Genomic DNA, 13,730 nt, shown 5'->3' with positions numbered 1-13,730 from the left:
GTTTTACGGGGCTGTCCACTCCCAGGCTGAACAGTGAACCTTGGAGGTAACTTCACCACTGAGCTAAAAGGGTGTCTGGGGGCCATACTCTCGGGGTCAAAACTATTTTTAACATACATTTTTCATCCATCTACTCATCCATCTACCTAATCTATATATTTTTTCCAAAATTAATTTCCAATTACACTGAACATTCTACTTTGTAACCTCATTTTTTTCACATACCACCCCATGAACATTGCCCTAGGACATTCTTCTTCTACAGCATGCTATTCAATAGGTTGATGCATATGTTCCATTGCATGAGTATACCAAAAGGTATTTAACAAATTCTTTACTACTGGGCAATTCCGCCAATTTTTGCACTACAAGTAATGATGCATTAAACATTGTTATACATAACTTTTTGCACTTACCTGATTATTTTCTTACTATAAACTTCTCTAACTGTAATTTCTTGGTCAGAAGATGAAAACAGTTTAAAAGATTTTCATATACACCACCAAAATGCCTCCTAATTACACTCTCTCTAGCTGTGAACCAGAGCACCTGGTTCCCTGACAGGTAACAATACTGGGCGTTTTGATTTTTGAAAAATCTTTGCGAATGTGATAGGTGAGAAATGATTAATAAGGGGGATAAACATGTTTTCATAGGTGTACTGGTCATTTTGCTTCCCTTTTTAAATGATTTGCGTTTTCATGACCAGTGGGAGGTAAGCTCCATGAGGGTAGATTTTTTTGGTATGTTTTGATCACTACTGTATCCACAGCACTTAGAATACTGCCTGGTGCATATAAATATATTTTCTAATTGGGTATCCATCTTTAAAAAAATTGTATATGTACTTATCCAAATCTGTATATGTACATATAAACTTACATTAACCCTTCATCTAACAAATACCATGCCCAATTTGCCATTTCTCTTTTAGTTTTGTTTATAGTTTTTGCCAAAGGGAATTTCTACGAGTCAAAGGCAGCTAACAACAATAACATAAATGCTTCTTCCTTTGTTTTTATGCTTGGAAAAGCCTTTCCCACCAAGACTGAATAAGGATTCACCTCTATTCTCATCCATTAATGTTGCAGCACACAGTAAGTGCTACATAAATGTTAGCTATTCTTATATCCACCCAGGAATAGATTCCCCTCTTCCCTAATCTCCACTGCCACCTGAATAGTATGCTGTAAGTTTATACACACTTGTGATTGCTCCTGGGTCTCTCCACCTTTTTACTGGTCTGTCTGTATATTTCTGCATCATTACAAATGTGTTTTAATTATTGTAGTTTTCTAATGTGTTTTAATATTTGGCAGTTACAGTTCCTTCTTTTCTTCTTTTTAAAGTTTCTTGATTTAGTCTTTTTCAAGTCTCAAAAATAGATCCCATTGGTATTGATTAGAATTTTGTGCAATAACAAAGTAAATTGAGGAGGCAGTATCTTTATATTGAATATTTCCATTGAGAAAGAGAATATGCTCATTTAAATAAAACCTTTTAGGTATATCTCAATAAAGTTTTATAGTTTCCTTTATATAGATTCTGAACAATTCTTTTTATCTTTATTCTTAAACTTTTTGGTTGTTGTTAATATCTGAATGCGATTCTTCTCTACAAGATTTTCCAAACTGCTGACTGACACGCTGTTGATTGTGTTGGAATTTGTGGTGGTGGCGTGGTTACTATACTGAACTCCATTCATTTCAATAACTCTTTAGGCGACTTTTTTTAGATGTGGTAGAAAAATAGTAATATGCAAACAATGGCAATTTTATCTCATTTCTAAAAGCTATATATTCTATTTGCTTTTCCTATTACATTACATTGGCTACGACTTTCAGAGTTACATTATAGTGGTGACCACTGATGTTCATTCATTTTAATAGAAGTTCCTCTACTGTTTTCCCATTGAGTATAAAATTGGCTATGGATTTGAAGACGGATTTTTTTTTTAACGTTAAGAAAGTATTCTTTTAATTCTAGTTTACTAAGGTTTACTAAATTTTTTAAAAAAATGTTTTAATATCAGGGAAGTATGCTGAATTTATTAAATGTCTTTTCAAATTTTATCAACCTATGTATTTTTCCTCGTTTAATCTTTAGTGAATTATATGAATAGATTTCCTAATATTGAACCGTAACTCATTCCTTGAATTTAGACAATATACAATTAAGCCTTAAAAAGCACTGTGATTTATATTTGTAGCAGATCTGTCTTCTTAATTATATTTCCTTTAGGTTCATATTCGTTTGCCCTTTGAGCACATCCTGAAACTGGAAAAGAGTAGCCAGGTGCATGCTGGTTAGGAGGGGGACCGTGGCTAGGATCTGGAATTTGCCATAGTTGATCCCACATGTAATGAATCTGAGAACTGGCCACAAAGAATTTCAGTTCCTGCATTACTTACCCATTTGGGTTTCTTTCCAGCTCATTTAAAAGTGTATGATCACAGTATTCAAAAACTAAATGCATTTTCCTTTTTCTCCTGAACACCTCAATGAGGTTCACAAGGTTTGGATGTTTTAGTTGCTGCAAAGGAATGGAAATACAAAGTTTAGTGATCTGTATCTAGTCAGTTCCTCCCCAGGCCTCTTAAAAATTTTCAGAACTGAAAGCCTGTTTATCAAGGCATCTCTTCTGGAGAATTTCATTACAGTTACTCACAAGAGAAATTGCACTTAGTAAGAATCACCGAATCTTAAAGTGGGAAGAAATTAAAGAATTCATCTAATCTATCCATAATAAACCCCTCCCCACCAAAAAAAATGTTGCCGTCGAGTCGATTCCGACTCATAGTGACTCTACAGGACAGAGGAGAACTGCCCCATAGGGTTTCCAAGGAGCTGCTGGTGGATGCGAACTGCTGACCTTTTGGTTAACAGTCCAGCTCTTAACCACTGTGCCACCAGGGCTCCAATCTACCCATAATAGATGGTGACTAAACTGCTTGAACCTCTCTGGTGATAGCAAATGAAGTACGCAACTTAAAATACAAGCACTGAGACCAAAAAAATACTTTGTGCATTTTATGGAAACTTGAAATATCCAAGTCATAAAATAACCTGACTAAAAAGCTGAGGGAAAGGAATTATTGACAAGACGATAAAAATCATCAATAGCCACTCAGCTTACATATTGCTTACATATTGCCTTGGATTGAAGGTAAGTATCAGCTGGATTTAAACCTAGTCTGTACTCCAGCACCGGCTCTCAGCTATACTTGATACCAACCCTCCAACCTGAGTAAGGCGCTTAGTCTAGGAGTTCCCACAGCTGGTCTGTGTTTGTAATTTATTACATTTCAGCTCGGTTCTTGCATTCTGTTGTTCTCTCTTATGCTTACATGTTTTATGTGTTAAATTCTATTTCCAAACTAAAGCATTTTACAAAGGAGCTTGGTATAATATTGTAAACCAGAGGAAATATTGCGATTACGTAAAATAATCCCTAACTAACTACATAATTTATCATCTACTTACACAATGGGTGTAAGACAGATCCCAGGCAAACTGGCACATAGCTATTCTAGTTTCTGCCTATAGCTAAGGAGACCATACAATGTAGTCTACAAACCAGGAGACTTTGAAAGGGGCTTCTAACCACATGGAACACTGGAACAACAGCCGTAAACCAGAATATATGGTCACTCCTACTTATAACTCATCTTCCCTGTTATTTATAGCAGAAAAATCGACTTTCCAAACCCCATGCCATTTACCCAGGGAGCCACATATAAAGTGTTTTGTATATGGTAGAAACTCAATAAATATTTGCAGACCCAGCAGAGAGTCTTCGGTACAGAGAAGTGCCTAGTATGCCTCTATCTCAGTATCTGTTAAGTGCAGCTTGACCAAAAAAATATCAGCCTGCAACTATGTGGCCGCTGCTCAGCAGTCTGGGAAAATGGAATACATCATACATTAAAACTGGCCCAGAGCACCAAAACAATCTGCCTTCAATGTGCTCCGCTGCCTGAAAGAGCACGAAGACAAACGGTGGAGGACACAGGTCACGCTGGTAAGCCAGCTGCTTTGTGCTGCCTCAAAACCACAGCACGCAAGCAAACGAAGCTGGACCCTACCCGGGCAGTAAGGGCTTCACAGATGCTAGAGGTGGAGGCAACATCAAGGTCAAACATCAAACCTCCTGCCTTTGGGTGGGTCAGCAATTATATCCCCTTTGCAAATGAAGTTAACTTAGCCTAGGTTTGCCTACAGTAAAACAGACAGTGCAGAGGAGAAGGTGAAGTAAATTTAGAAAACGGGAGCACGTGAGGAACGCAGGGTAGATTTATCATAAGAGTAAAATGTTCAGGGCATACAACATACCATTGCAGAAAGACGATATTCTGAGATCCATCATCAGAGACCAAGCTGAGTTGAAATCTGGCTGTCACCTTAAAGCTCACTGTCACATTGGGGTACTTGTAAGCCAGGAGGTACTACCTGAGCATTAACTTTATTTGAAGGCTTTGGGGGAGGGGTAAAAATATTATTTTTATTATAAAACAAATCCAATGCTCGGGTTCAGACACACCCTGCAGCTTAGCTCTCTGGACTGTTGCCAGAGTTGTCTGGCTGACCTGCACCCTCTGGTGGCGAAGAGGTAACAGTGACCCACTTTTTATTGCAATGGATGTATTCTTGAAAACTGTGTGTATCATACTGTATTTTAAACAAAACAGTGGAACTTACTGGTTGACGAAATCGGCTACAAATAATACTTTGAAAAGGAGAGATAACAGTGAATTTTATGTCAAATCTTATTACAATAAAAACAATTATAATAAAACCTTGTGTACAAAATGTATACATAACTAGGTGTAATTATTCAATATATTTAAGAACCAGCGCATCACAGGCAGGGGTAAATTCATACTGCTGCCTACTGGGGCATGGGAGCAATCCCTTGGGCTCCAGCTGGGCCAGGAGATACTCTTTCTGATGCTGGTTTGTGGGGGTGGGGGTGGGGAAGTCTGGAGGGGCTGAGGGGCCACAGCTGGAGGGGGAGGGTAAGTGACGGGAAAGGGGTACTTAAGACAGTGGATATTTACCAGGCAGAATGGAAGTACTTCAGTATTTTAACAATTTCCAGCTGTACTCATTCGAATCAGGTGAGCATCAAAGCGGTCACAGTCCAAAGTAAGGATCAACTGATTTTCCAAAGTTGCTGATACAAAGGAATTTAAGTGCAATGAAAAAATTATATACTACTTTAAATTCCTTTGTAATTTTGACGGATTTCATTCAATACCATGTTTATATGTATATATGTGTAAAGTTGACCTACCTTCAACATACGTATTTCTCTTAGTGTTATTTTCTTAACAACAGGATCATCTTCAGATTCCACAAATTTTTTAATAGCTACTACTTGTCCAGAGGTTTTGTTTCGGCATTTGAATACAACCCCATAAGACCCTTCTCCAATCTTAGCCAGTTTTTCATACTTTTCCATTATATTTGAAGTGCCTTAAATTACTGTTGATCGACTTGCAGTATAATGTTGCACCTGGAAGTTAAGATTGACTTGCCTTAATCAAGTTATAAAGAACAACGTTCTCACAGTTTATTAACAGAAAACCAGTTTTCCAAGAATGCCAAAGGTTTATTTCCACCGATTGTTTTAAAGTAGATTTAAACATATTTGGATGCTATTTTGTTAGTCTGGTCTTGTGCTACGCAGTTCTTCTATCGATCACAAAGATTTCATGTATTATTTCTAGTGATGGATCTGTGTTTATCTCAGTGAATTAAAAGAATTTGTAGAAAGGAACCTTATCCAATCTATTGTTTTCATTATCCTCAAGTAAATGATTAAAATGTGATGCTATAAAATCCAGCTGAAGGCACATTTCTTCCTCTTGAATATGACTTTATCTTTTCCTCCTAACCCAATTTGACATTTGAATACACTACCGCAGTAACTACAAGAGTTGTGTAAGAAGAAATGATACAAAGTGCTATACTTCCACCTGGTGGAGAGAAGAAAGAGAAAATGTGGGCTGTTGAAGAAAGCAGCCATTAAAAACAACAATAACAAAATCCTTTTAGGGCATCATTTATTGCTCTAAGCTTTTATTTTTATGGAGGAATGTTTCCCTAAATTCTTAGCCCCCAAAGAAAATAATGAAAAAGCACAAAAAAGAAGGAAGACCTCACTACTTAATGAATACTTTCATACCCATGGTGATTTCTATGGAAATTGGTTGCTGGTAGCTGCCATTGAGTTGGTTCTGACTCATGGTGACCCCATGTGTGCAGAGCAGAACTGCTCTACAGAATTTTCAAGGCTGTGACCTTCTGTGTAGTACATTGCTGTGCCTGACTCCAAGGTACCTCCGGGTGGGTCTGGACTGCTAACCTTTCGGCTAGTAGTTGCGTCTAGTGCTTAAACCGTCTGCGCCACCCGTTTCCACTCCTCTACGGAGATAGTGAGATTAGTATTTCTGTCTTGCATCATCCATTTGTGAATTTTGTAGTGACTGGATTACACGTTAAATGACCAATAAAGCCAACATAATTAAGTAAATTTGTTTAGGAATTAAAGATATAAAAATTCTAATTAGTCTCAAAAAATCCATCCCAATTTACCAAAGAGAATCCTGTTAATATAATCTAGTAATAATATTAGTTAGTACTTAAATAACAGTGTTTTATGCAAATTAGATATAATCTGCACAAATATTCTATGAAGTAGGTGCTATTTTTATCCCATTAGACAGATAAGAAAACAGAAGCAGAGTGAAGCCAGTACGGAATTAGAACCCAGGCAGTCAGGATCCAAAGATCACAATTTTAATCACTACACTACACTGATTCTCGGTTAATTCAAAAGAATGCACAGTTCAAAGAACTGCTTTATCTAGGTCTTGATATTAATACAATGTCAAGTGAAAGACTCTACTTTTAAAATTTCTCACGTTTCAAATGAGTACAAAATTTTTTACTTCATTAATGTTGTCTTTTCCATTCACAGATTATCTCAATGTGGAAAGAATAATCTGTTCTCACTTGCCACCAAAAAAATATGCAACTGAAGAGAGTTGTTTACTGGGGTAAATGACTTCTTTTTAGTGCATTCGATTCCCTCTCCTATTATAAAGGAGATGAAGCCCTGGTGGCACAGTGGTTAAGCACTCGGCTGCTAACTGAAAGGTTGGCAGTTCGAACCCACCATCTGCTCTGTGGAAGAAAGATGCAGCAGTCTGCTTCTGTAAAGACTTACAGCCTTGGAAACCCTATGAGGCAGTTTTACTCTGTCCTTATAGGATCACTATGAGTCACAATCGACTTGACGGCAACAGGTTTGGGCTTTACTATAAACGAGAAAACGGAAACATACACAGGTAAGTAACACGTGGAAAATCCACCACAAATCATGTTCTGAAAGCCCTATTAATGATACTGTATTTTTTCCATAAGTATTATTTTCTCAAGAGTATTTAGATGTAGGCATGCATATATCTGCCTTTCTTTCATCTAGTAATAGGTGACTGGCAAGAGAACAGAAGTACTGGAAAAAGTGGAAATTTGCTTTAAAAATTGGTATAGAACTTTGTAGATTTATGAATTTATCCTCTTTGATAGCACTATGGTTAGTGGGGGTAAACTATGCATATGCCTGAAAGCTTAATTATGAAGTTTTAAGCTAAGTGTGATTTTCTTCTTTCCCTCTAGGTAGGTGACCTGGTTTATTGATCCATGATATTCTGTTTTTTAACAGACTGAATAATGACTGGTTCAACAGACTAAGATTTAGATCTCTCGGTCACATCAAGCAAATTGTTGAATACAATAAAATAAATTTCCAGAAAACAGTATTTTACTCGGTTGCTGTTGTTGTTTTGTGCCATCCAGGTGATTTCAACTCATAGTGACCCCACGTAACAGAGAAGAACTGCCCCATAGGGTTTCCAAGGCTGTATTCTTCATGGAGCACATTGTCAGGTCTTTCTCCCGCAGAGCCTATGGGTGGGTTCGAACCATCAACCTTTTGGTCAGCAGCTAAGCGCTTAACCATTGTTCCACCATGGCTCCTTCTTTATCTGGTAACCTCTCAATATTATCTGCTTTCTAAAGCCCTTATATGTTCATGGAGGTAAGTCTGTGTCTGCAGGCTGGAGTGAGACCAACGTGGGAACTTGTGGCTCTACTTCCAGCTTACTAGGACTCTACCAGAGCTTTTAGAAGTAGTAATTCCTAATCTCTTACCTGAGGTATAGACCAATGATCCAACTGCTTGATGAACATCTCTACATGAGGGGACTAAATCATCTCAAAATTGGTATGTTCTAAACCAAATGCCTTCTTTCTTTATCCTTTACCCCTACCCAAACTTCACAAACCTGCTCCACATCACACCCAATGGCTTGTCAGGAAACATGTGGTGGGCAGCTCTGAGGTAGCCAAGAATAACGGCAACTGTGTATTATCATCTACCTTCCACAAAGCTGGAGCACTGGTGGTGCAGTGGTTAAGAGCTACTTGTGAGCTACAGCTGCTAACCAAACGGTTGGCAGTTTGAATCCACCAGCCGCTCCTTGGAAACCCTATGGGGCAGTTCTACTCCGTCCTATAGGGTCACTATGGGTGGGAATCGACTTGATGGCAACAGGTTTGGTTTGGTTTCCACAAAGCTATACAATTCATCCAGAAGAACAAATAAAATGACACAAATCCAATGCTTTCAACATAACAAGAAGACAGAGAACTCTACAAATTTAAGTAGGAAAGTAAACCTTAAAATCTGGCAAAGGTATCTCTTGAGCTCCCACCGCAAGCCTTTGCAGAAAACAAAGATGGGGGTGGGGTGGGGCATGGGAAAATTTTAAGAAAGAAGAGGAAAAGAACAGCATAAGATAGACTTAAAACCATTTCCCTCAGAAAAGAAAATACATCCCAGTTGCAAAAATACTGAAAGAGTGTCCTGGTAGAGCAGAGTACTCACTATAGGAAAGAGTTACTAACCAAAAGGTTGGTGGTTTGAAATGACCCAGAGATGTCTTGGAAGAAAGGCCTGGCAATCTACTTTTGAGAAATCACAGCCATCAAAAACCCTATGGACTGCAGTTCTACTCTGATACATGGGGTCGCCATAAGTCAGAATCGACCTCATGGCAACTAGTTACTAATTTTATACATACTGAAATGGTCTACCAGGTAATTGGGAATATTGGCCCAGAACAATCAACTCTGAGCCATATCCAAATAAAACTATCAAAGATAAAGAAAATATCCTCAGGGCCTCCAGGAAAAACCATAGGGTTTTCAACAGCTGAGCTAGCGCTTAAACAACACTGTTCTTTGCAAATTACATATAAATCTGTGCAAATATTCTATGAAGTAGGAGTTATTTTTATCCTATTATACCGTTAAGAATATGGAGGCACAGTGAAGCCAGTATGGACTTAAAACTCAGGCAGAGAGATTCCATAGATCACAATTTTAATCACTACACTTTACAGCCTCTCGGTTAATTCAAAAGAATGCACAATTCAAAGAACCACTTGGTGTTAATAAAATATCAATAATAAAATTCCACAAAAAAGTACCAGGGGTTGGACTTTGGCTATGATGGGGAAAAGAGGAAGGTGAATCCTCTTCTCAAAATACAAGTATATGAAAAAGGCATCTCACAAAATTCAACACCCTTTCATGACAAAAACACTCAAGATGGGAACAGAGGGAAAATTCCTCAATATTATAAAGGGCATTTATGAAAAACCCACAGCTAACATCATACTCAACGGAGAAAGACTGAGAGCTTTTCCGTTAAGATCAGGAACAAGTCGGGGATGCCCACTCTCACCACTGCTGTACAACATCATTCTGGAAACACTAGCCAAAGCAATTAGGTAGAGTGAAAAAAAAGGTATACTAACAGGGACCAAAAAAACCAAACCTGTTGCCGTTGAGTCGAGTCTGACTCATAGCGACCCTATAGGACAGAGTAGAACTGCCCCAAGGATTTCCAAGGAGCAGCTGGTGGATCTGAACTGCTGGCCTTTTGGTTAGCAGCCGTAGCTCTTAACCACTGCACTGCCAGGGCTCCTATACAAATACGGGAGGAGGAAGTAAAACTATCGCTTTTCACAGCTGACATGATTCTATGTATAGAAAACTCCAAAGAATTCACAAGAAAACTATTAGAATTAATAAATGAATTCAGTAAAGTGGCAGGGTACAAGGCCAACATAAAAAAATCAGTCGGTTTCTATACATCAGCAATAAGCAAGTGAAAAGGGAAATTAAGGAAACATTACCATTTACAATAGCATCTAAAAGAATAAAGTACCTAGGAATAAATTTAACCAGGAAAGTAAAAGACCTGAACACAGGAAACTACAGAACATTAATTACTAAAATAAATTAAAGAAGACCTAAATAAATGGAAGGATATTACATGTTCATGAACTGGAAGGCTTAATATAGTTAAGATGTCAATACTATCCAAAGCGATCTATATATTCAGTGTAATCCCCATCAAAACTTCAACAGCCTTCTTTGCAGAAATGGAAAAGCCAATCCTCAAATTTATATGGAAGGGCCAAAAAAACCGAAAACCAAATCCGTTGTTGTAGAGTCAATTCTGACTCACAGTGAGCAACCCTATTGGACAGAGTAGAACTGCCCCATATGGTTTCCAAGGAGAGGCTGGTGGATTTGAACTGCCGACCTTTTGGTTAGCAGCCATAGGTCTTAACCACTGTGCCACCAGGGTTTACGAATAGCTAAAGCAATCTTAAAGAAGAATAAAGTAGGAGGACTCACACTTCCTGATTTCAAAACATACTATAAAGCCATAGTAATTAAGACAGTTTGTTACTGGTATAAGAATAGACCAATGGAATAGAACTGACAGCCCAGAAATAAATCCATACAACTATTGTTCACTGATTTTTGACAAAGGTGCTAAGCCCATTCAACAGGGAATGAAGAGTCTCGTCAAAAAACAGTGCTGAGAATACTGGATTTCCACATGTAGAAGAATAAATCAGGATCCATACCTCATACCCTACACAAAAACCAATTCAAAAGGATCAGGGACCTAAATGTGAAAACTAAAACCATAAAATTCTTAGAAGAAAATATAGGGGCATGGCTGCAGGACCTAGTTTTTAATGATGAATTATCAGATATGACAACAAAAGCATGAGCAGCAAAAGACAAAATAGACAAATGGGACTTTATAAAAAATTAAATAGTTTTGTTCACCAAAGGACTTTATCAACAAACTGCAAAGACAACCTACAATTGGGAGAAAATTTCTAGGAACCATATATCCTGTACAGGTCTAATATCCAAAATATACAAAAACTTCTACAACTTAACAATAAAAAGACTAACAACCCAATCAAAAAATGGGTAAAGGACAGACACTTCACCAAAGGGGATATTCAAATGACCAATGTGCACATGAAAAGATGTTTAACATCATTAGCCATTATTGTTGATGGTTGCCATTGGGAGACGCAACTCAAAACCACGAGATAACCACCTCACATCCACTAGAATGGCAAAGATAAAAAATTAAAAAAAAAAAAAAAAATAGAAAACAAGAGGTGTTGGTGAGGGTGTGGAGAAGCTGCAACCCTCATCCGTTTCTGATGAGAATGTAAAATGATACAGCCACTGTGGAAAAAAGTTCGGCAGATACTCAAAAAGTTGAACACAAAAAAGAATTACAGCCTTGAGACTTCTGGCAACATGGTGCTCTAGGCAGAGGCACCACGCTGTCCCTCCACAGCAAAGATCTGAAAAACTAAGCCAAACAGAGAAAACAGCAATCCTGAAACCCTAAACATCAAATGAAGAGATAAAGAACTTAGCCAAGCACCAAATGGAATAAGAAACTGACAGAGAACAGTGAGCAAGGAGACATACATGGAGAGGTCCCCTATCAGCTAACGCAGCATGGATCCGCCATCTTGGACTCCTATCAGAGACCAGCAAATAGGGGGTACGAGAAAACAGCTTCAAGGAGCTTCCAGCAGGAGACAGAACAACTGGTAACTGGCAATATATGCTTCCCCACCCCGCCACCTTTCTTCACCCCCACTCGGCCTCCTCTGCTTCCTGCGACCACAGTCTCTTGGCCAGGAAGCACTGGCTGCTTGGATTCCACCTGCCCACTCTGGCCTCCCTGAGTGCCATGTGTTGGCTGCTGGTGTTGCTCTTTTCCACTTTTGATTTCTTCCTTACCTCTTACCACCTCCCCCTCCTTTTGCTCAAATACCTGGCTTCGTGCGCCATCTTTGGTTCTTCTTGAGGGGCTGTGGAGCTCTGTTCGAGTGTGGAACTGCTTTCCCGGTCCATGCTGCCACGCTGGTGGGATCCCAGGGCTTTTTGTTTGTTTCTCTGTTTTGAACCGTTCGTTTGTTTTCTTTTTCTTTTCTCGAGTTGGGAGCCCATTCTGGCCGGGCAGTGCTGCACAGCTTGGGACCTACCCCCTCAGCTTGCGCAGAAGCACAGAGGGATCCCTGAGAACATTTCTTTCTTCATGGATTTTTTTTTTTGTTTTTTGTTTTTTTCTTGTTCTTTTTTTTAAAATTTCTTTTGTTTTCTTTTCCCTCTTTTTCCCTTTTTGTCTTTCTTCATTACTCAGTTTTTCATCTCTCTATACCTTCCTTCTCTTCCTGTTCCCTGAATACCTGGTGCTGAATACCTCTACGCCTCCTAGCCAGGCTGTACTTCAACACCTCGGAACAACATCCCCAGACCTCATAGCCGCACTGGTAGGTTCCCTGGGAGATTTGCTGTTCTTTTTTATCTCTAATTTTTATTTATTCATTCCTTTTTTTCCTTTTCTTCCCCTTTTTGTTTTTCGCCATTTCATAGTCTCTCGTCTCTCCACTCCAACGGCAAGCTCCCCTAGCATTCTTTTTTGTTTGTTGTAAGTTTTTGGCTCCTGTTCCTCTCTCCTGTCTCCCATATCCATCTTAGCTCCACACATCACAGTATCCCCCCTCCACCCTGCCTACCTGTACCGTGTGCTTAACATCACACCACCAAGCAGGACAGGCACGGCCTACTGGAACCTGCCCTGCACTGATTACCGACCTGCCCTGATGGCTGTAGTAAGTGCCATAAACGACCCATCCCAGCAACTCCTCTTCAGCTAGACCTGCCCTCCTGCCACATCTGAGCGACTGACCCTGCCAATTGGAGAAGAAGGCAAAAAGTATCGTGCCCACAGACGAGCAAACAACAAAGAACACAGAGCCCGCCTGTACAGACATAGCCAAATTTAAAAAAAAAAAGGACGAAACAAACAAATCTACAATCAACAAACGATAAAAATAACTACTGAATGCCCCGAAGACAGCAGACAACATCAAAACATTTACAAACACAGGACAGGATGGTTCCAGTAGGTGTCCAAAATAAAACACCAGATGACTTTCCTGTGGAAGAAAATGCACTACAACTACCTGATAGGGAATTCAAATCTCTAATACTCAGAATTATCCAAGAGTTGAAGCAAAAAGTAGACAAAAAGGAGGAAAAAAATAGACAAATTCATGGAAAAGGCAGACAAATTCATGGAAAATACAGACAAACAAATGGAAGAATTCAGGAAAATAATGCAGGAACAAAATGCCAAAATAAATTTACAACTAGAAATTATACAAAAACAACAAATAGAAATCCAAAAGATAAACAACAAGATTTCAGAAATGGACAGAGTCATAGAAGGGCTGAGGAGCAGATTTGAAACAGTGGAA

The 13,730-nt window shown here is 38.8% G+C and overlaps 1 protein-coding gene across 1 annotated transcript in view; it reads right to left on the bottom strand.

The window, feature by feature from the left end:
* CDKL4 (cyclin dependent kinase like 4) overlaps nt 1–5,469 on the bottom strand; it is a 42,727-nt gene extending 37,258 nt beyond the window's left edge. The window contains exons 1-2 of the mRNA XM_012556791.2: nt 5,294–5,469; nt 2,412–2,533 (exon numbers count right to left, since the gene is read on the bottom strand). Of these exons, the coding sequence (XP_012412245.1) occupies nt 2,412–2,533; nt 5,294–5,461 (290 nt within the window). The 5' untranslated portion in view covers nt 5,462–5,469. The remainder of the gene's footprint in view (nt 1–2,411; nt 2,534–5,293) is intronic.
* Nucleotides 5,470–13,730: the final 8,261 nt, after the last annotated feature.

This window comes from Trichechus manatus, unplaced genomic scaffold (assembly GCF_000243295.1).
Source record: "Trichechus manatus latirostris isolate Lorelei unplaced genomic scaffold, TriManLat1.0 scaffold00005, whole genome shotgun sequence".
Lineage (NCBI taxonomy): Eukaryota > Metazoa > Chordata > Mammalia > Sirenia > Trichechidae > Trichechus > Trichechus manatus.
The sequence above is the reverse complement of the archived record's forward strand: the minus strand, read 5'-3'. Positions and strand labels throughout refer to the sequence as shown.